The sequence below is a fragment of the Microcebus murinus genome, chromosome 12 (assembly GCF_040939455.1).
Source record: "Microcebus murinus isolate Inina chromosome 12, M.murinus_Inina_mat1.0, whole genome shotgun sequence".
Classification (NCBI taxonomy): Eukaryota; Metazoa; Chordata; class Mammalia; order Primates; family Cheirogaleidae; genus Microcebus; species Microcebus murinus.
In genome coordinates, this window is record NC_134115.1 from 74,623,151 (window position 1) to 74,646,646 (window position 23,496).

The following is a 23,496-nucleotide window of genomic DNA, read 5'->3' on the forward strand; positions in this document are numbered from 1 at the left end:
CAAGGGTTTGGGGGCTGTAGGGCCTTAACTGTGCGTTCTACAGGAAACACAGTTTTTATAATTAAGTAAATGCAGTTATGGGCTTGCAGTAATGAAGAATGATGCCTGTTTTTGTCTGCTGAAGGTTTTCTGAGCTGGAAGGACTCTGTAGATAATCTAGTCCAACCCTCTCCTTTTGGAAACAAGGAAACCGGGTATAGAATAGTTTAAGGACTCATTTCTTTGTTGTACAAACTCTTTACCTAGGAAGTGACCAGAATCTTTTAGACAGGGAGGTTGGGTCGGGGAGAAGATGATAAAGCCAAGTCTCATTCATTCATTCCACAAATATTTACTGAGTGCCTACTAAGTGCTGGGCACTGTCCTAGGTGCTGGAGATACAGCAGTAAACAAAACAGAAATCCCTGCCTTTATAGAGCTGATGTTCCAGTTGGAGTGGTACAGTCGTAATAAAAGCTTAAAATACATGCTTGTTAGATGGTAACGAATTCTATGGGAGGAGAAGCTGAGCAGGAGATGGGGAGGGCTGGAGAGGGTAATTTGAGTGGTCAGGAAAGGCATCGTTGGGAAGGCGACTCCTGAACAAGGAGCTCAGGGGCCATTTGGGGGAGACACGTCCCAGGCAGAGAGATCAGCAGGTGCAAAGGCCCTGGAGCTGGGGCAGCAGTCAGGAGGCCGGTGTGGCCACGTCGGCCATTAGAGACCGTTATCAGGACTTTGGCCCTCACTCTGTGTGAGATCAGGAGCCACTGGGGAGTTTAAGCAGAGAAATGACACGACATGATTTGCTTTTAAAAGGATCATTGTGGCTGCCAGTAGGAGAATGAGCAATGGCGGTGGGGGTGGGGGGTTGGATGTTACAAGAGATGGTTCTGAGGGTTGTGGACAGATAGGACCTTAGAAAGCAGGCTTAGCAGTGACTTTCTGAATGGTCACTTTTCTCAAGCTTGAGGACTCCAGTCCAGCAGACAGTGGTGTGAAGCCTGCATCCCAGACTGTACAGCCTCCTGCTTGGTCCTGGGGTGGCCCTGGAGTGGAGCATCCATACTCCTGTGGTCCCCACTCTCCGTGCCCCGCCCCACATTCCCTGTCTGGTGTGCCGGGCATCTTCCTGGCCCCCTCCTCAGCCCTGTTCTGGGCCTGGCAGCCTAGCGCAGAGATGAAGAGCTCAGACCGGCTGGATTCAGATTCTGGCCTGTCCACTGCCTTGTTGTCCGACCTTACCCGACTTCCTGCGGTTCAGTTTCCTCATCTGTACGCTGGGGAGTATGTTGATACTGGTATCTCCTTCACCGTGTTGCCAGTGAAGATTCAGTGGAATAATAACATACATGCCCTTAGCACAGCGCCTGGCCCACAGTAGGTGTTCAGTAAACGTTCATTTTTGTCACCACCATGCGGGGTTCCAGTTGGGGGCAATAACAGTGGGGTGATTGATTCCTCGAAGAGGGTGGACATCGGAGGGGGGACTGGAGGGAGCGGGGAGAGTGCGGATGAGCCCGTATTTGTCGAGGGCCAATGCAACCCACTTGTTGTGTCCTGTGTCTCATTAGATCTCCTGTAGCCCACAGAGGTGGTGACTGGTATTTCTCTCTCTCTTAGAGGAAATCGAGGAAGTGACTTGTCCCAGGTCACCTGTATAGTAAAATGGCTTTGGACCTAGCTGGGTCTTACCCTTTAAGCTTGGGTTTTCCCTGCTGCACCATTTTATCAGATAATCACAGGTGTGCAGCTATGTATTATTCTTTAATAATACCTTCTTGTTTAACATTTTGATTTTCAGCAGTAAAATAAAAGCAGCTCTAAACAAATTGATTTCATTTGCACAAAATTCCACAGTAGTACAGCTTGAGTATTCTTAATCCGGAAATCTGAAATCTGAAATGCTCCAAAATCTGAAACTTTCAGAGCAGCAATGTGATACTCAAAGGAAATGCCCACTGGAGGGTTTCAGATTTTAGATTTTGGAATTAGGGATGCCAAACTGGTAAGTATAATGTAAATATTCTCAAATCTGAAACCCTTCTGGCCCCAAGCATTTCAGAAAAGGGCCACTCACCCAGTGCTAATCAGTGAACAGTATGGTATTGGCAGAATGAATCATTTGAGAACTGGGTATATTTTAGTCAGGAGGCATCTTTATCTTGACTCTAGGTTTATATTTGATTTCCAGAAGTATATTTCCAGAGATATTCTCGCCCTACCAAAATTGGAGCAAAGTTTATTTTTGTCCACAGAAATCCTAAATTGCAGGTTGATCTGGGGGCTCATGTGCCTAGTGCAAAGGGGCCAGTTACTGTCTTGGTGGGCAGAGTTCACTCTGCTTAATCAGTTACCGTTAAACCTAGACTCTGTAAACAGGGCAGATTCTTGAAAATTCGTTCTTAATCTTAGGTTTGTCCTCTGGGGAGAGCCAGAGGAATGCAAACCGCAGCTCACATCAAAATCCGTAAGTGACTTTTGCGAGAGGCACTTCCATGGGGAAGGGACCTAGAGTCTCCAGGGAACCCCGCTCAGTCTGCACGCTCTGCACGCCTCCCACCTGGGCCTCTCGAACAGAGTAAAGAAAGTTCTTCTTGCGAACCTGTGGCTGTCAGAATCTTGCCTCGTCCTAAAGAAACACAGTCTTGGGAATGGTCCCTGACCTGGTTGCTTCTTAAGGCTTTTAAAAATGAAGGCCTGAGAAGGCGGCTCGGGAAACCGTCACGACCACACCATCTGTCTGCTGCTGCCACCGAAAGAGAAACTCCGCACGCTCGGAGCGAGGTGGTTAAGAATGTGGGGACACCCAGACCACCTTCCGGCTCCTTCCCGCCTGTCCCTCCTGCAGCGGGCTTGGCTGTGGCAAATGTCTCCCGTCTCTCCTCCTCGCTGCTGCGGGGAGGGTGGCCTTGCCCACCACTCGTTTATTTTCAGAAGGGCTAAACATTGCTCCTCTCCTTCCATGTGTGAGTGCTCCACCGATGGCCTGAGACCTCCTCTTTTTCACAGTTTTGCCGAACTTCTCACATTTCATCTGGCCAGTGTTCAGCAGCGACAAGAGAAAAGAACTGCTGTTTACTGAGTCCCTACTATGTGTTTGGCATCATGCTGGGGCCGTTCAGACATCTGTCCTTTCATCTTCCAAGTCACCCCGTCCGTGGTGGGGAATATTAACATCCCAGTGCGCACGTGAGGAGAGGGAGGTGTGGCAGGTTGGGAAGCCTGGCAATGGTCCCTGCATCTACTTTGTCATCCCCAGACACCCCTCGAGGACCGGGCCGTGTAGTTGGGAGAGTCTCGTGTGTGCGTCCAAGGGCAGCGTGGCTCCAGGCAGTGAGTAAAGCCAGGCTGAGTTTCCACCCCAGGGTGTCATGGACAGAGCTGACTGGCTGTCACCGCGGGTCCTAGGACTGCAGGGTGGAGTGTGGAAGGGAGGAAGTCACTTGGAATGCCAGGACAGGGACAGCGCCGTGGAGGGACGGCAATGCTTTGTCAGCAGCTGGGCACGCAGAGCATCAGCTGGCGACGTGGGTAGGAAGGTGGAGGGGTTGCATTCCCACTGCGGAGCTTCTCGGTCCTTTTGTTCCTAGGAGAAAACGGCCAGAGGAGTCGGGCCTCAGGGCATGAGAGAAAGGGATAGTTGCGAGTCACAGCCTTGGCAGGGAACGATGGGGGACAGAAGGAGTGTCTTTGTCCCCTGCTCACACGTCCAGCGCGAGGGCTTAGGGGTGGCCTCACTCCTCACTGGCTGAGCTCCCTGCCCTCCTGGGTCTTTGTGGGGCCCCCGTGTGCCCTGGAGGGAGGGTCTCTGCAGGACGGGGGGCATGGGCGCCTTGGTGGCCTCCACTCCCCACCTGCCTCTTGGGGGATTCTATCTGGGTGAGAGTTCCCAGGTCTGCAGGGTCCCCATAGCTGTGGAGACATGGCAAGGGGGCTTTGCAGAGAGCAGTGCACGTTGCTAACGATCAGAATTGTGCCCCTGCCCGACCCGTTGGAACACAAAGGCAGGGTGTCTACGTAAAATGCTCTTCAAGGTTCTTCTTTTTGACGACCTGAGCCAACCTTCCGTGTGCCACTGCACCCACAGAGAAGTTTCCAGTTTTAACGGGAGAGCCCCAGCTTGCTAAATTTTGGAGTTTGCGACTCAACAGGGTTGCTCAAGACTCTTGCCTTTCCCCGTCCTAGGTTTAAATTAACCAGGAAGTTTACTCTTAATATTTAACCCCCCGTGCTATCTTTCTGAACTACAATATCACCCAGCGCTGACTGACACCGCACACTGACGAAAATTAAGTGCCTAAGAATTATCTCAAACTAATGATATATTTATGCATTGCAGGGTATTTTGAATTTCTAGACTGTTAAGAGTTGTTTAATAGGTTAATAGTTTTAGTCTATTAATCTCATCTTTTCTGCTTGACTGTTTATTAAAATAGATCAGTGATACATGACAGAAATGGAAGCGTAGATAATTTTGAGGGTTCTTGAGGAACGAACGGGGGACGGTGTGAGGACGGGAAGCTTGGGCAGAACGGTAGGTGCAGACGCAGGCCTCGTTCCGGCGTTGGTGGCACTGAGTGTCATTCCACATTCTCTGCCCCGGCCCTCCCAGGCTAGCGTGAGGCAGCCAGCTTTCCCCCGTTGTGGTCACTGTCCTTGTTGCCAAATACGGGGAACTTTCTATCTGAAGGACGTATCTGAGCACAGCAGCATTTGAGACACACGAGGAAGAAGGAGCGGCTCTAACGGCAAACACACAGCCCGGGCACTCTTCCCTGTGGAAGAGACAGAACCGGCATTCTCTTTAAGTTTCGTTTCTGTGTTACTTTTAGCATCTAGTACGTGCCCAGTGCTGTCGGGATACCAAAGAGACAGTAGGAAACAAGAGAATATACTTCTCATTTCTTGGAGCTTCTGGCATTATTTATTGGTTGATTCATTCAGTGAGAGTGTTTTTATTATTTTCTCTTCTTTTGAGAAAAGAAAACAAAAATTATCCAGACAGTTAAAAGCCCAGACTTTGGAGTCAGGCAGACCTGGTAGGATTCTGCTTCTGTCCCTGGGAAGCTGTGAGACCATGAAAAAGTCACTCTTTTTCCCTGATCCTTGGTTTTCTTACCTGAAAAACAAAAAATGCCTACTGTGTCAGGCATTGTGCAAAACAGTGAGACGGTGCGTGTGTGTGTGTGTGTGTGTGTGTGTGTGAGGGGGGTGTGAAGCACTGCCCCGGCATGTCATTGGCACTTAATGTGTCACAGCTGCCCTTGGCACCACCCTCCATGTTATTTGTGTCATTCGCACCATCGCTGTCGTCACCACTGGTGTCACCTCCACCCTGTATGCTGGCGTATTTACGTCTGGTCGTTCTCTGTTTGTATCAGTCAGGAGACCTTAGCTGACACCTGCCAGGCTGCCAGGCGCAGGGACACAGAAAGCAGTGGGTAGGGAGCCCTGGCCCCTGGGGGTCTCCCAGGACCACATGGAATTACAATAATTAGAGGGCAGATTCCGAGTTTGGAGCAGGAGCCCGTGAGAAGCGGAGAGGAGTGTTTCCAGAACAACGCAGGCTTCTGGACCGTTCGACAGAGCAGCTGACCCATGCCCCGAGGGCCCAGGTCTGTGCTCATTGACGTGTATCATGGAGACCCCAACCCTCAAGAGAGGGCGTCACATGTCACCAGGCTGCTCCTTCTTGGCATTTCAGAAAGTGGGAAGAGTATGTTATATTAAAACATTTTCATCAAAAAGTAATAAAGATATGACTTTGGCACCGAAGAAGGAAGCTTCACTTCTGTAGAAAAGTGGCTTCTGTGGAATGCCTCCATCCTGTGTCGTGCTGAGGGCCAGGTGCACGGGACATTGGTCAGTTCTGAACCTTACCTGAGGCCGTGAAACCACCGATAGTTCTGGCGATGCTGAGGGATCGACCGCAGAAGACGCCTGCCTGCGTCAGAGTCGGCAGGTGTCTCCAGGGCCGCGCCGGCGTTGACCCTTCCTGGGCTCGCTCCTTGGGTCACTTGGTGAGCAGCCTGTTGCCGACCATCGGCCACACGCCGGCCTTTGCTCTGATGCAGCGGACCAGTGAGACAAGGACCTGTCCTCTTGGCGCTCACCTTCTAGCTGGGGAAACAGGTGATAACGTGGGCAAAGAGCTAACAGCTGAGTAAGTGCTGAGGCACCATGAAAGATTTCCAGCTGAGGAATGATGTGACTTGGCTTGTTCTAACGGGATCACCCTGGCTGCCATGTTGAATGGAGATTTAGGGGTGGTGGGCAAGGGAGGTTGGCTGTGAGGTGATTGCAAGACAGGAGAAAGGGGAAGGTGGCTTGAACCAGAGTGGTGGCTGCGGGGCAGCAAGGAGTGTTCAGGTCTAGACATCGCTTGGAGATGGCGTTGGCACGATTTGCTGGTTGATTGATTGGTGGGAAGTGAGAGGGAGGGGAGAGTCAAGGATAATTCCAGAGTCTAGGCAGGAGGAGCTGGAAGGATGGGATTGCTATTAGCAGAAGTGGAGAAGACAGTAGTTATTTGATTGCATCGTCTTAGGTTGCAGGGTTTAGCGGAAAGAGTGCTGGGTTAGGAGGCACAAGAAATGTTTTCCTGTCTTGGGGGAAGGGATGTAGCAGCAGCTCAGTTTCGGACCAGTTAGCTTCACGATGCCTGTTAGGCATCTGGGCAGAGCTGTCTGATAGGCCTTTGTTTACGTATGTTTGGATTTTAGGGGGAGGTCCAAGCTAGAGATATAATTTAGGATTCATCATCATATGGTTAATATTTTAGTATGAGTCTTCATTAGATCGCTCTGGGGGGTGAGTATGGATAAAAATACAAGAGGTTCTAGAGCTGATTCTTGAAGCATGTCACAGTGTAGGGGTTGGGGAGATGAAGTGGACTCATCACAAGACACGGGAATGGCCAAAAGGTGGGAGGCCCACCAGGCAGGTGCACAGCCAAGTGCAGAACAAGCCGGATGGAGGAGAGAGACGGGGCTTTGTCAAAGGCTGCCCATGGGAGGGCACATCACGTGAGGACTAGACGGGACCACTGCATTTAACAGTATGGTGGCCACAGGACGTCTTGAAAAGAGCCACTCTGGTGGAGTAGTGGAGGTAAAACCTCACTGGGCTTATGAAGTATGGCCAAGGAGAAGGCCTGCTGACGTCTGCACATGGAGAGGAATCATTTGCACTCTTGATGGTCGGTGGGTGGAGGTGAAGGACTTGGTCAGTGGTCAGCCTCTGCAGCAGGGTAGACACGGCCCCTGAAGTCATGCCTGGAGGTGCGTTGTTAATTCATGTAACATCCCATGCATTTATGGAGAGTGTATTTAAGCTCAGCTGGAGACCTGTTAACACTCATTCCAAGTGGAGTCTTTTAATGATGTTTTATTCTAGAGGGAGTTAACCAAGTCATTATTTACACTCTGTGATTAGAGGTTTGTTCCTCTCAGTTTTGTTTCAGATGGGTGAGGTACCAGAGTAATGGCACCTTTTGGAGGAAGTGCAGTGGTCGCTGGGCTCAGTCTTGGGGCTTAGCTGGACGCCCTGCTCCCCGTTTGTGCAAGGAGACACACACACCTTGCTGGAGGTAAAGGTCTGGCCTCTGCAAAGGCCTTAGTCTCAGCTTCCGGCTCACTCACGGTGCAGATGGAAAAACCGAGTTTCAGGGAGGGCAGCCCAGGGAATCGACAACAGAAACAGCACCGAAGTGCAAGGTGCTGAGGAATTGTCCTGTCTACTGTGACTTGGTAGAGCGTCAAGCATCAGCATCTCTTGTGGAATGGTACAGAAATTGTGCCCGGAAACAAAATTGTCTGACTCCCAGGCGTCCAGCATCACCTGGGACTCTTCTTCCAACATGCCTGGCCGTGGCATGTCTCTGGGGCTCAGATCCACTGGTAAGTTATTGTGTTGTCCCAGGCCGCAGGGCTTAGTGGCAGTGGCACTAGAGCAGGAGCCAGGATTATTTTCAGACTCAGCTTATCACTGAAGGTTGTATAGCCCTGGGAATGCCCTTCCTTCACCCATGTGCCAGGCATGACACTAGGGTGGGGGATACAGACCTGGGCTCTTCTGGGCTTGGGTTTCCCCATCTGGCCACAGGGCTCTTGCGGTGGGGTGGGACTACTGAGCACTTGAAGCACTGTCAGGTAAGACCCAGAGGAGGAGACTGGTTTCTGAAACCTCCCAGGTAGATTCTGCAGGCACACTCGGCTGGCCAGACACAATGGCAGTGAAGAGCAAGAACAAAGTGAGAGAAAACGGAGGGAATAGTGGTGGTTTACAGACTGCATGGCTTTGGAGCCCTTTCTTCAAATTTGGTCTCACGTAGTGCATTGGTTTCCAGTGGCTGCTGAAATAAATTCCCATAAATGGGATCACTTTAAACAATAGAAGTTTATTCTCTCACAGTTCTTGGGCTAGAAGTCCAAGATCAAGGTGTCAGCAGGGTTGAATTCCCTCTGGAAGCTCTAGTGGACAATCTGATCTTTGCCACTTCTGCTTGGGTGGCTGTCGACATTCTTTGACTTGTGGCTGTATCATTCCAATCTCTACCTCTGTGGGCACATTGCCGCCTTCTCTCCTCTGTGACTTCTGTCTGTCCCAAATCCTTTTTTGTCTTACAAGAACACTTGTTACTGCATTTAGGGACCACCTAGATAATCCAAGGATAAGCTCAATCTCAAGATCCTTAACTTAATCAAGTCTGTAAAGACCCTTTTTCCAAATAAGGTCAACATTCACAGTTCCTGTGGATTGAGATGTGGGCGTATCTTTTAGGGGGGACACCATTCACCCCACTACAGGGAGATAGAAGCCCAAGTCTATGTTAAGCAAGAAGCAAAGCTGTGCACATTGAATAAGGAGGTAATAGGGGTCTTAGGGCCCTTTTCAACACCACCCTTCCCATTGTGGCCTCAACACCACCCTTCCCATTGTGGCCTCATGGATGCTTCTAAGAGCCATTGCTGTGAACTCCTGACCTTTGAGGAACTTACTTTGAGAACCATTGCCTTAGAGAAAGGCCAGCGCTCTTGGAGAACTTCTTGGGCAGGGACCCACTTGGCCTGGCTTCTTTCCCGACAGACTGGCGCAATTAATAACCAGTGGCCACCGATAGCACATACTTACTGAAAAATATCCTTTTAATGCCCGACTTTGGATTTTATGTTGAAGTGTGACTCGGGTTAAATATAAAATTCATAGCATATCTTGAGCAACTATTTTGTAGTTATCTATATATAAATCTATTTTACAGCGACACAAATAGAATAGATTATGGAGTGTCAGCATGTAGATAGATTCCAAGTGCTTTTTCACTAATATACCTAATGATTCGTGCTGAGAATATCCAAGGGCTCCACTGTACATTTAAATGGATATAATTAAAATAATGAGCTCTATTTTAAAAAATGATATATGAAAAAAAATTTTTAAAGAAGTTAGAAGGAGCCGCACCACTAATTCAAAGTGATATAAGTACTTCTGCAATTCCATTGTTATTAGGACACCTAATTAAATGCAAAGCATCTGAGAAAAGCAACATTTGGGCTTGTAAATCTAAAGCGTGGAAGTCGGGGGAAGAGAAGTAGCCCGAGTCCTCGGTGAGGCAAAGACTGGAGGGCTTCAGGTTCAAGGGAGGGGATGGTTATGTGCTGTCCTGCCCGTGGGCGAGAGAGGGTGGCTGACGTAGCCCCCACCTTCTGTGGGCTAAGTCGGGAGTCTGGCTGGTCCTACGGCAGCAGCTGCATTTGTTCATGTGGCCTCTGGTTCGTTCGGGGTAGGTAATATGGGCGCAAGAACTAAGGGGAAGCTGTTTTCCCATGGGAGGAAGCCATTACCCTGTTCCCTCCACAAACCCTAGGTGTTAGAGGCACTGCAGGTGACCTGAGGCAGGTAGTTCAGTGGAAAGGACAAAGGGTGGGATGTCAGGAGACGTGGGTTTGAGTTCAGCTTTGCTCCATGCTCTGTGCCTTTGGAGAGGGCCTCTCCTGGGATTGCGTTTGAGCCAGGCCTGTTCCAAGGATGACTGTCCCCTCTGCAGACCCATCCCAAGATCCACTCAGCTGTCCAGTGGGCCCCACGGGGTTATGCGTATCGGGAGGCAGGTATTCTTTAGGTCACTCAGCAAACAGTACTTACGGAGTACTTACTGTGCGTCCACTGATGGCAGGAGTACAGCAGTGCACAGGACTCCCAAGGGCTCCACCGGGTCTTAGGGCAACTTTGAGTTGATTAATGGACAAGGTATTTGCAGAGAGCTGCTAGGGCTACAGAGGAAATGAAACAAGGCAATGAGCTAGAAGCTAGACCGGGAGGGCAGAAGGGTGACCAGTGAGCCGAGATGAGTCCATTAGATCACCGTGTGAGGATGGCTGTCAGAGTGTCACCTGTTTGAGGAAACCCGAGCAAGCCGGGAAGGCTTCCCAGAGGCGAGGACATCATCGTGAACCAGTGTCGCCATCACAATGGCAGCTGCCATCTGTGGTGCCAGCCCCAGCTGGGCTCCTTGTAGGCATTGTCTCCTACCCCTACAGCTGGCAAGGGTCATGGTACTCCTTTAACAGCCGAGGAAACTGAGGCTCAGAGGGGACAGTCTCTTCTCAAGGTCGCAGGGCGCGTGGGTGGGCGGATGAGAGTTCTGCCCAGCCTCTGGCTCCCGCAGTTTCTCCTTCCCCAGCTGGGGGCCGAGGTGCTGGTGAGGACCTCGGAGTAGGCAGGGACACTGAGTCTGTTCAGATGGGATGGTAAGGTGCCCTCAAGGCTGCAGGCTGAGCTTCAGAATGTTGGCCGGGAGGGGGTCCTGGCTGGGGGCCTGTCCTGTTCCCTCCTCTCCCATCTCTGTGCCCAGCAAGCCTCAAGGACTGACTGACCAGTGGCACCCACGTGGTCTCCACTAGGGAATAGGAATGTCAGCGGCTTCCCGGACCGCCCCGCTGGAACGTTGGTAAACATGGTTCACTACCAGCTTCCATCAGCGGCCACCTCTGCTCGACGAGTGGCTCTAGGCAGGGTCCTCACACCCTCACAGGCCTATATCCCGTTACCCAAAGTGGTAGAGCTGGGATTCGAACCCTCACCCATCTAACTGCACAGCCCACGCACTGACACCTGTGCCATGTAAGGTCCTTCCCTTGTGTCCTCTGCATACTCCCCTCCCCTGCCCCCATGGTAAAGATAGTAGGTGCCAGGAGAACATCTGCGCAGGTAGCAGTGTTCTGGGCCCTATTTAGACATTGCCTTGTTGTCTCCGCATCACCCTACTGTGGGTACGTACCGTGTTTATCCCCATTTTATGGACGTGAAGACTGAGGCTCTGAGGGGGGAAGTCACGGACGTAGGAACCAGCAACTGTAGAGTGGCAGTTCCCAGATCTGACCCTGGGATGATCTCACTTCCAAGCGTGGTGCCCATGCCATCTAACTTCGTGACATCATGTGAGGCTCTAACGCCTATCCCGATGGGAACTCTCCACCCCCACGACGTCCCCGTTGCTGGCCAGCGGGCATCTCCTCTCCAGTGCCACAGCTGTCCTCTCGTGACTTGTCAGACCTGCCGATTCTGCTTATCTCTTGGGGCCTCACAGATCTCGGAGGCTTCTCTGCCCCGTGGTGACCCTAAGGCCAGCCGGGGCCGCGCTCCCCGAGATGGGGTGGGGGGTGGCTCTGGCTTTAGATCCTGTCCCCCACAGAGGCAGCACAGGCAGCAAAGCCGGGGGGCCCCGTCCTCCCACTCGCCCATGTGCACCTTGCTTTTGACTCTCCTGGAGGCTGGAGGTCACGAGTGGGTGACGGCGGCTGCGGCTGTGGGCCGGGGTCGGGGGGCGTCCCTCTGCAGGCTTCTCTCCCAGTACAGATGCGTCACAGCTAAGCCCAGGATGGCTGCGCCAGGTCCCTCGTGCCACACATATGACTTTAGACATGTTATTTCACCGCTCAGTGCCTCAGTTTCCTGGACTGTAAACGGAGGTGGTACCATGACTTACCTCCCAGGGTTGTTACTGAGGGTGAGGGGAGTTAGTGAGTTAGAAGAGCACCTGGCACATGGGAGCCTCTATTTAAGTGTTTCTTAAATAAATTAAAGAAATGAATTCTGAGGCAATTCAATCACAAATGCAGTTTTACATTTCCCGCTGCAGAAAAGTGTAAATGCTCAGACAGTGTCTGGTGGCCCTGGCATGGCAGACACACAAGGAGGCGGCATCACTGGGCCCACTGGGGGCCGAAGATGCTCCAAGTGTGTCATTAATAACAGTAACAGTGACCACATCTGGAGAGCGGTTACAGCCAGGCTCTGTGCTGAGTGCTTTCCTTATGTTAGTTGACCAAAATGTGCGTGTCAGCCCTGTTAGCTCCATTTTGCAGATGGGGAAACTGAGGCTCAGGGGTCAGGTGTCTAGCTCAAGGCACACGGTGAGGAAGTGGCTGCCCCGTTTTCCCCAGCATGCTTTTTCACTCCTGCCCTGTCCGTCTGCATCCTGGCCTCCGAGCCCGGCAGTCTGCTCGGGCTGCTGTGCCAATACCGCAGACTGGTGGCTTGATAAACAACAGAAATGCGTTTGCTCACAGTTCTGGAGGCTGGAGGTCCATGATCAGGGTGCCAGCGCGGCTGGGATCTGGTGAGGGCCCCTTCCTGGCTGCTTAGGGCCATCCTCTTGCTGTGTCCTCAGATGAAAGACAGAGCAGTCCCTCTCTCTTCTTCAACCCAAAGGACCTCATTTAACCCCACCTATTTCCTAAAGACCCCATCTCCAGATACAGTCACACTGGGGGTTGGGATGTTAACATGAATTTTGGAGGAGAACATAGTTCATTCCATAGTACTTCCCTGTGGCCTTTTTCTCTCCACTTGGTAGCTAAGGCCTTCCCTCTCTCCCTCTCTCTCTTTGCTCAATTTCCCAACTTTTCTGCATCCTGGGAGAGAGCTGGAGCTGGGAGGGACAGCAGACGTGGTAAAACCCATGCTGCTGTGATAGATGGGGCTGCTGCCCAAGGCCACACAGCAAGCCACATGGATCCCAGGTAGGAGCCCAGGTCCCTGCCACCTGGCCCGGCACCTCTGCTGTGCCCCATTCGGTGCCCGTGTGCTGTGCCTGGAGGCTGGGCCTTGAAATTCACAGTCCACGTTCCTCCACAGAGGAGGGGAGAGGGCTGGATGTGGTCAGTGCAGCATCCTCAGGCCTGGAGCCTGACTCAGTTTCCCTCTCTGTGTGTGCCTTGGCTTCCCCACCTTCAGAAACAGCAACAAGGTGACACTTCCCCTTGCCAGAAGGACGTGGGGGCCCTTTAAGGTAACACAGGAGTCGTGTCGAAAGGAGAACGGTTCAGGAGTGGATAGTAGGCACCTGTTTCATGCCTTGGCCTGCCTCCAATTTTATGTACGGCCTGAGCAGTCACAGCTCTGCTCTGGGCCCAGTGTCCCCGTCACGAAGGTTCAGTGACACATGCCTTGCTCACTTCAATACTGACCTCATTATCTTGATATTTTCTGATGTTTGAAGAGCCACCTACGTGCTGAAACATTGGCTCCATGACACTTCCGCCAAGTGAGCTTTGTGTTGCCCTGTAGTTTCCCTGTGTCGGGTATAAAACAGGAGCGGGGAAGAGCTGGGATGCAATCTGGAGCCCTCATGCCTAGGAACAAAGGGGCCAAAAGCACTGGACACTTTGTGTTCATTAACTCACTTAAGCCCTTGCTGCTTAGAGTGCAATTTGAGCACCAGCAGCGCTGGTCCCACCCGGGAGCTTGTCAGAAATGCAGGACCTCAGGCCTCACCCCACACCCGCCTTGCCAGAATCTGCATTTTGTCAAGATCCCCAGCCAGTTTGTAAGCACTTCAACATTTGATAAGAACTGATTTCAACCAGCCAGAGGCACCCTCTTAGGTCTCTTGTAATTCCAGTTGTGATGAAGTGCAAATAAGTGGCAGGTGAGGCAGCTGGGCACATCTGGACCTCTTTAGACCTCAGCTTCCCCAACTGTAAAATGGATGGAGTTGGAGCCATACTGGGCCAGCGGTTTTCAAACTGTGTTCCCTGGAGCCTCGGGGTTCCCTAGAGGAGCCTCCAGGGCAGCCATGGGGGCGTGTAGGAGGCGAAGTGGGCTGGGGGCCCTGCTGTTCACTGTATACACAGCCTTGCATGTCTCTGTGGTGTCCTGGGCTGGTGGGCTCCCGTGTAGGGCTGGGGCTGGGGTCCACCCCGAACAGACTCTCTTCTTCTCCAGGGAGCGCTTGAAGCGCAGCCAGAAGAGCACCAAGGTGGAGGGCCCAGAGCCGGTGCCGGCTGAGGCCTCGCTGAGTGCCGAGCAGGGGACGATGACGGAGGTGAAGGTGAAGACGGAGCTGCCCGATGACTACATCCAGGAGGTGATCTGGCAGGGCGAGGCCAAGGAGGAGAAGAAGGCGGTTGGCAAGGATGGGGCCGGCGAGGTGCCTGCCGAGATCTGCGTGGTGATCGGTGGCGTCCGCAACCAGCAGACCCTCGGTGAGTGCCCGTCCTTGGTGGCTGGGGCTGGGGTCAGGGTGGGAGCGTGGAGCCTGGCTTCTCTGCCCCTTCCCCGGCTGAGGGCTCCCCTCTGCCCTCAGGGAGAGAGCCGAGCTCCTCAGCCCTCGCCTTTGCTTGCGCAGGTCTAGTCTGCAGAGTTCTTCTCTTTCTTTCTAATGCCGCAAAACCCTACCCATTGCTCAAGACCTTGTTTGAGTCAAATGCCTGGAACCTTCTGTGGGCCCAGCGAATCTGTATGCGTCGGGACTCCCACAGCCCTGGCGGGTCTAGCACAGCCCTTCTCGCTCGGTGTCATAAATGCCTGTCTGCTTTTCTCCCGCCTTGAGGGAGGGAGATCCCAGCCCAGGTCCTGCCCAGAGCAGATACCCGGTCAGGATCGGCTCAGGGACAGACGGCCCCTGCCCCTGCCTCTCCTGGCCGGGCCCGGCCCCGAGGAGCTCCGTGGGAACTGGCATCTCAGTAACGACTTCTCCCCCTCGGGTCTCCAGCACGAGCCAGGGCTCCCCAGGTTCACAGACGCAGATGCCCACAAGGCCCAACAAATGGGAGCAGTTAGCATGACAGAGATGAGCCAAGGGGACAGGTGGCGGGACCGTGTCTGCGTCCAGCAGACTGCGTGTGCGGGTGGGGCTGTTCCCAGCTGCTGCGCCAGTGGTGGCTAGGTGGGTCACAGGCCCAGCACTGCCTCATCTCTGAACAAGGCACACCCCAGAAAGGAAAATTTGACACGAATGCTTTTGGCTTTAGATGTTGGCAACCAATTCGTCTTTTGAGATCAGCCAAACAAAACGTGTCTTTGGGTCAGAGTGTGCGAGGCCTGGTCTGTGAAATAAAGTCCCCGTTCCTCAGCCAGAGGCCTTGCCTGGTCCTGGCCCCAGACTTCCGTTTCCGCCTGCGCCCTCCTCTGCGTTTCCCATGCCCGGCGTGTTCTTAGAGGTGCTGCCAGCGCCTTCCTCTCCGCTGCCCTCCCTGCCCAGCTCCGCGTGGCTCCCGGGCTCATGGGGAGGCTCCCTGCGTCTGTTTCTGGGAGTTTAGACTCAAGTCCTGCTGCCTGTTCTTCCCAACTGCTGGGGATCAGCCTGGAACTCGCTCTCCCGGCTGTTGCTCTGCTGGCGGTGGCCGTCGTCAGCCCCACCTGGGGCATCGCAGCACGTCCCCTCTCCCCCAAAGGCCGTGTGTCTGTGTCTCCCTGCCCGCTATTACCGGCCCTCCACTCTGGCCGCCAGGAGGCAAAAACAAAATGCAAGTGTCGCTCCCTTGCTTCTGAACGTCCGGACTCTCCACTGTCTCTAGAGTCTGGGGCGTGTCATCAAGACCCTCCATAACCTGGGCCTGTTTCTTGCTTCTGATCTCCCCCGACCTCTCATTCCAGTGCAGTCTGCTCTTCCTCTACTTTGCTCATGCTGTTCCCTCTCCCAGGAAGGCCTTGCCCGTTTCCACATGCCCAATCTAGCCCATCCTTTAAGGCCAACTCCAGCGCCACCTCCTCCCAGAAGCCTTCCTCGGTCTCTTGTGGTCGGACTGGTCTGTTTCTACCCTGCCCCTCACTTGGGGGCACTTCCCACTGTCTCTTTGGGTTAGAGGGGCCCTGTCTGTGCCTGGAGATTGGGGGCCCCTAGAGATTGGAGCTCCAGGACCTGCCTGATTTATGTCCCCATGTTCCCCCCGTCCACCTCACAGTGCCTTGTAAAGCGTTGGCTTCTGGGAACGGCGATGTCGACATCGGTGCTGTGACTGTTAGGATGGGACCAGGTCATGCCGCAGTAACAAAAGACCCTAAAAGCGACACGAGATCTTGATAGCTCAGAACCACAAAGGTCTATTTCTAGTCCACACTGCACGTCCACACTGCACGTCCACCGTGAACACGGGGCTCCCCTCTGCTCTGGAGCCAGGCCGAGGGCCGTCATCGCGTGGAATGGTGCCAGCGAGTGACAGGGAATGCGAGCTCTGGAAGGGCTCACGCTGGCGATTAGCTGCTGTAGGCAGGCACAGCGAGAGACCTCGAGGTGACTCCGCTCACAGTCATTGGCCGCACAGATCCCAGGGCCCCACCCAACCTCTGAGAGCCAGGAAATGCCACCCTCCCACGTGACAGAACGGGAGCGAGGCGGGAATGTTCGGGGAGGAGCAGGGGTGGCAGCCGGCGCTGAATGGGAGAGCGAGTTCCTTCAGGGCCCTCGCCTGCCCTCCCCTCGTCAGTGTCGCCTCCCGAGGCCAAGGACGGCGCTAATCGCTGATGGATTTGTTGGCTAATGGAAGGGAGGACCTGTCTCGCCTGCTCCCTTTGGTGTTAAGACTCAGCTAACCCGGTAGCTGTTTACGCCCTTCACCGGGAGATGCCCGGGGTGGGGGTGGGGGGGGTCGTTGAATCTGAGTCTTGGGATGGAGCCAGCGGTCTGGATTCAGCAGGGAAAGCGGCCCAGGAAACGTTGGGGGGATCTTCCCCGTGCAAGCCCTGGGGCCCTCCAGCTTCGTGCCAGCCGCCCATGCTGGTGTCCAGCTCAGCTGCCACGCACCAGCAGGGCCCTCGTCTGTTACATGAGGCGTGGTCCCTGTCTCGGCCACCTTACAGGGGTGGGCACGCAAAGCAGCCGTGGAAGGGAACAGTGTTGCGTGCAGAGGATGAGCTGGGGTCCTTGGGCTCAGAGTGAATCAGGCTCTAGGACTTGGTAGGTGTGCTGCCTCGGGCCGGTCCCTTGTCCTCTGTGCCTCAGTCCCCACAACTGCAAATGTATGGGGCTATCTGAGGCTGCACGGAGAGAATGCATGCAGAGGCTCAGCGTCGCGCTTGGTAAACGGTGAGCTGTTATTCTCGGTAGTGCCAGTATTAATAGCATAATGTACTTCTTCAAGGGGCAGGAGTAGTGATCGTTCCTGCTTTCCTTCCCAGTCTAAGAAGGAAGCTGGTGCGATGTGGAGAAACAGTGGCACAGGGAAGAAAGCTGGCGCTGGGTAAGGTGTCAGAAGACACAGGTTCTAAGTGGGCTTCAGCTTTCTCATCTACCCGGACAGGGAACCTGCTCGGCTCCTGCTGTCCTTCTAGTACTGCCGCCCTTGGATTTGGGGACTTGGAGCACCTTGTGGAACTTTGGAGTAACCTGTTTGTGGCAGGCCCTTGTGAAAAAGATACACAAGCCCCAGTGGCAAGTTATAACTGGAGCCACCGGTTTGGAGTCCTTTCAAAGCAGGGCCAGGTGCTCCCCGCTGGTCGTGGTGGCTCATCTTGCGTGGTGAAGCCAGGCCTTCCTGCCCGAGGGTGTCGGGGAGGAAGCCAGCTTGGCCTCATCACCCAAAGAGGAAGATATTAAAACATCAACGTTAGCGTTGAGCCTCATGAACTCACTCATCTCAAAATGCCAAGCAGATTTCTCTTATGGTCCAAGTCCAAGCAGTTGCTACTGGCTGTTCTGTGTTAAAGATTCTAAAGGGTAGTGTGATCGATTGTTGATGTCTGCCCTGGATGTAAAAGTGGGTAGCGGGGCTACACGTGCTATCAATCTGACACATTTGACCCCCTCTTTTTACAGAGGGGCAGGCAAAAAAAAAAGAGTTGCCCAGGGTCACTCAGCGAGTTGGGGACATTTTCTTCCATGTCAGGAAGGGCCCACTCCACCTCATAGCATCAGCCTCCCATTTGCTTCTGAAAGTACAGCAAGTAGAGAAAAAACTCCCGGGACGCAGCTGGGGGTGGGATGGTGGTCAGAGCCGGGCCTTTCAGCAGGCTTGTGCCACAGTGAGCCCTCTGTGCCCCGGTGGCCGGGCTCGGGGGAGTTAACACGTCCCGAGGCCCTTGGCAGGGGAGTGCCTGGTGAGCGGAGCCAAGGGCCTCCTGAGTGCCCTGCTCCCGGCCTCACGCGGGCCTCAGAGACGGGGCTCTGTTGCAGAGTAGAATGGCGTCCCCGTTTGGTCCCCCAGTGCTGTGCCATGAGGGGCCTCCCCGAGTCCACACTGGCCCCTTAATAGCCATCAGACAAACAGTGTTCCCAGTGACACAGACATCATCCCAGGCACTTCCCGTGGAGGAGCTCGGGTCCTGGGCACGTGGGGGGCTCTTGGCAGCTCTGGCTCCCGGGCCGGGACTCTGGGGGCCTCGGAGCCCAGGAGGCTGGCCGCCAAGTCTGCGGCGGCGGCTGCTGCTTCCTGCTGCCCAGAGGATCCGCGTCTGAGAAGGGCGCCTCGCGCTCTTAGAAAGCACGTCTCTGCCAACTGGAGCTGGTGTGCCGTTCGGGGACAGGACCCAGAGCTTCCTTTTTTAGCAAGAAGAACAGAGCTCGTACTAAGCTTGATGACATTGTTGGGTAAAACCAGAAGGGAAAGGAAGCGAGTTAACAGATGCCTTTGCCCGCCTGACAAGCAGCACGAGCAGCTCTGCACAGTGGCCCGAGGAGGAGCGGCAGAGCCACGCTCAAGGTTGCAGGAGCTCCTCCTCTGTGAGGAACGATAAGGCGTGAGACGCTGCCATTGCTGCCGCCCAGGTCCACATTCACGGCAGGCATTGCTAATCGATCGCTGTACACCGCCCCAACAGCGCACCTCAGAATCCTTCTCAACACAGTGCACCAAGAAGTCACAGCCAGTCAACTGGACTTGAAAAATTGGGAAACCTACTTGCCATTCTTGTTCTTGAGGAAGACAAGGCAAGCAGGGTTTACAATGAGGGCATCAGGGATAGTTTCCTGGCTCCAAGACACAGGGATGCCGGGATCTCATCATGATGGTCAAAAAGTACTTTCGAGCAGTGGGTGTTCCTGCCTGTGCTGTGAGACTGTTGGTCTTTAATCCAGAGGTGGTTACAGATGAGGGAGCCCAGGGAGAGCCACAGGGGCCTAGAGACCTGGTGGAGGGTGGTCCCGAGATCCCCAGTGGCGGTGCAGGAGCCCGTGGAGGGAGGGAGTGGCCCAGATTCAACTGGGCTCCAGTTCAGATGAGGGTCGTGGACCAACCAGGGTATTTCCAGAGAGTTAGCTCAGCGTGGGAAGAGCCCCCCAGAAAAGCTAAGGGCTGTTTGTCCTGGGAGGAGAGACTAAGGACCGTGAGGGGATGAGGAGGAGGATGGTAGAGTTTAAGTGGTCACAACGTGTAGCATTTTGCAGGGGACAGGCGGAGCAGGCACAGTCCAGGAAGCTCCAGCCAATGTGACGAAGTCACCAGGAGGAGGGCTTTCAACTCAATGACAGGAGTGACTTTGTGATTGTGGGAACTGTTTGGTAACTGGAAACAGGCCCGCGAGGGGGTGAGTTCCCTGTCCCAGACCAGGTGCTCAGGGAGGGTCACTGGGCAGGTGCAGGAAAGGGGATGTCAGGGCTCAGGTAGATGGGAGGTTGGATTCTGCAAGGACGTTTCTGGGCAGTGAGCTTTGCACCAAGGGATGGAGGGGTTTGCCCACACACGGGGCTGCCGGGGGAGCCGGGGAAGGAGGAGGAAGGCGGTGGCTGGGCCATGGCCCTGGAGGGAACAACAGAAGAGCATGCCAGCCATTCAGACATGGCCACGTGGGTTTCATCCCGTGATAAACCCAAGCAGCGTAGGTGCCAGGTCCTGCTTCATAGTGCCAGCTGATAGTTCGTTTCCTGTTTCAATAGGCTGTTGGCAGGGCTTCGCGCCTGAGCCTGCCAGAACCAACACTCAGCTCTTTGCTGCAGCCACTTGGAAAGGAAGGGTTCTGGCTGCCATCCCAGGCGCGTCCTGTCTTTGCTACTGACTCTTCATTTGGTGGTCTCAGGCGGGAAGGGGGTCCTGGTTGGAGGGCCCCTGGGCTGTAAGTCAAGAGATCCACGATCTACCCTGCTGTAGGGCCTTAGACAAACCCCTTAACCTCTCTGCGGCACGGTGTCTTGAATTGTGAGTGGGTGCAATAAAAATCTGCCCATCTTGACAGTAGAATCGTTGGGGGCAGAGTGAAGTCATATGTATGAAAGTGTTTTTAAATGGGGACAAAAAATGCAGAACAGTTGAAGCTGAAGGCTCAGGCTGCTGGTACCTCTGGGGTTACACCTCTGGAGGGACAGGAATGTAGAAGACCGATGGTTTCAGACTCTCTCTGTTCACTGTCACCGAAAACAACTTTGAAAAACTGTATGTCCTCTTTCACATGTTTGCGTTGATACCTAACATTTTTATCCAAAGTTTAATCAGAAAGGATATCATTTCCAGAATATTCTGTAAAAAAAAAAAAAAAAGAAGAAGAAAAAGAAAAAGGTGGCATTTTGGAAATAAAACTGTGAACCACTCTTTTAAATGTATCCAAGGGATCCAGACACCTCTGCTATTTGATAGCCACCGTCATCACTTAAAAAACATACGAAAAAGCTAATCTTTAACAGTCAGAAATGTTACGTCTTTCCTTCTCTCCTTGAACTCATATTTCCGGTCCACTTCCCCCACAGGGTTTCAGCCTAATGTAATATATTTTTTATGCTTGAAAGTCTTTTATTGATCAGTGTTTCACACTCATCTGCCACAACAAGAGGTACATAAATTGAAATTGAAATTTCTAAAAAAAAAGAAAAAATTTCCTGGGATCATAAAGCTGTACCTTCTAAAACACTTTTTTTCCTCCCAGATTGAGTTATTATTAGCATACAATTCATCAGAAACAAATTTGGATAAATAGCAGACGTAAAAGTAAAAAAATTATTGAAAATGCACCTCTTGATGAAAAGAGTAGGGCTTTCTTTCTTTCTCAATTGGCTCACGTATCTGTGAATTAATATTTCTTACTGCTAGAAGGAGACAGGATTCCTTCTCCTGTCTCTCTAAATAGCATTAATTCCTGTTTGGGGGGGGGTTTGTAGGTGTAAGTGCTTAGAAAGCCCGATCACATTTACAGAGCTGGCTCCGGATGGAGTTCCGTTTTAGCAGTGTCACTCAATTCTTTGAACTCCTTCCAAGTTGTATGCCAAACATCGCACGGGGGTCTATCATCAAGACAGTATTTTTAATGGTCTCTTCAGTGACAACTCCATTATATCCTCCTTCAATTTTGTTGAAAGCAGAGAATTGGAAACGACCCGATTCAAAAGAGGAGTTGTTCCTGGTCATTAGATCCACTCACTTTCTATGCCTGACACTGATATTTGGGGTCATCTCTTTGCTCAGAGCCCCGAGATTTTTTTTCCCTTGGGGAAGGCACCATAGCAGGATTGGAGGTGGGTGAAGGAATTGTCTTTTGTTTGTAATGTGGGAGAAGGGTGACCTTGCAAATGGAAAAGACAACCAGTGAGTGGAGTCTCCCCACCTGCCCCATTCTCTGGTGTGCTGAGTTTAGGAAAGAATGTGTTTGGAAGTTGGTGATATTCCTGAGACTACTTGTGCTCACATAGCCCTGGGAGCAGCCTCCACACATGCCCAGGGCATTGTGTTCTATTGGGAAGACCCTGCTCCAGAGGACCTCAGGAAACCCACTTGTCCACGACTTCCCTCTCCAAGTCCCCTCTCCTCCGGCGAGTCCTGGGCGCAGGCAGCTCTCTTACACCTTCAAACCAAGAGGGCTGGGCGCTCCTAAACGTTTCATCTGGGAACAAGGGGTTCCTGAAAGACTCCGGGCCGAATACAGGACCACACATCGTAAGGAACCATCTCTCTGTCCCCACCCTTGGTTGCTCTTCTCTCATGCACCTGCTTTGGATCTCTGTCTTGTTGCCCTTTGTGTGTCCTGAAAGGTTTTCCAAGCTTCTCTCGAGCCAGCCGGTGCTGACGATAGGAGTTGAGGGTTGCTGTCCCGCGTTGCTCCTCAGAGGACTGTCTTCTCCTACGTGTCTGCCTGTTGCTCCCTTCCCTGACCTCGGCACGAGACCCGCCTCCCCTGGTTTGTCCAGTGCTCCAGGACGGGAGCTAAGCCAAGGTCTCTGCCACGTGCTTATGGAAAGTGCTGGACAGGAGCTGTTAATGTTCATTTGTCGGGATGGGGACCATGGATTCTTGTTGCATCACTCGTGACAGCAGGGGTGGGAGAGGAAAAGGCTAGGCTCCCGTGTGCTCGCCAGCCCTGCCCGCTGTCCCTAGCAGCCCATCCCTGAAGGGGGTACACAGCTCACCTGGCATCTAGCAGGTGTCCTGGCATGGTGTCGATACAATGGCTCTGGAGGCCTGAAAGTTCCTCACCAGCCACTACTGAGTAACCCCAGCCCTGGGCATCCTGGCTGCTGGAACCTTCCGCTCATCCTGCAAACGGGTATCGAGTTTCCCCAGCCTCATGAGGACTTCTGGGAAGGTGGAGGATGGAAACGATGTGCTTGGTCAGCGGTAAAGGTTCCCAAGGACCATGTCTTCCTGGCGCTTTCCAAGGGGCTGACTGTGTGGCTCAGGAGCAAGCCAGATCTGTGTGGTCTCTGGTGCTATGTGTCGCTTCTCTGCTCCTTGCCTCCTTCATCTGAGAATGGGGACGAAGATCACCTGTGTCTGCTGGGGTTGTGAGGGTGACCTGAGTCTGGATTCTGCTCTCACGAGTTGGCAGTGTGAACCGAGGGAGTTGCGGCTCACACCTGCCCCAGCCTCCGCTTCCTCACCTGGGCAGTGGGGGCAGAGGCCAGTCTGTGCAGAAGCGTTGCAGATGAACCTGCTCCACGTGGTGCTTAGCAGACAGGTGGTGACGGTGGCTGCATGCGTGGTTCACAAAGGAAGAGTGCCTGGGGCTGTGGCCGCAACAGAGGAAGTGTGCCAGGCAGGCAGCCAGGTGTCAGGACCGGGAATGATCAAGCCCAGAGTCCCGAGAAGGCCCTCCAGAGCCCCACTGGACCAACCTGGGGTCCATGGTATCCATGGGCCGGGGTCACACTAGGCCACTGCAGGCCTGGGGCACATCTCCTTGGAGGGTAATTTTGCTGGAAGGGTTTGGGGGAGAAATTTCATGTTCTAGCCAAGTGTTGACTCCGAATACAGAGAAAACACGGAACTTCATGGGGGTTGCAGCCTTTTGCTGCCTCTTTCTACCATACCCCAGCCTCCCGGGGAACACATGGATGCCCCTCGGCCAGCACAAGCTCTTTAGTGAAGATGTAGACGT

The 23,496-nt window shown here is 53.3% G+C and overlaps 1 protein-coding gene across 11 annotated transcripts in view; it reads left to right on the forward strand.

The window, feature by feature from the left end:
• ZNF618 (zinc finger protein 618) overlaps window positions 1–23,496 on the forward strand; it is a 171,384-nt gene that overhangs the window by 95,543 nt on the left and 52,345 nt on the right. For all 11 annotated transcript variants that reach the window (XM_012768852.3, XM_076008970.1, XM_076008969.1 and 8 more), the window contains exon 3: window positions 14,209–14,468. In XM_012768852.3, coding sequence (XP_012624306.2) covers window positions 14,209–14,468 — 260 coding nt within the window. The remainder of the gene's footprint in view (window positions 1–14,208; window positions 14,469–23,496) is intronic.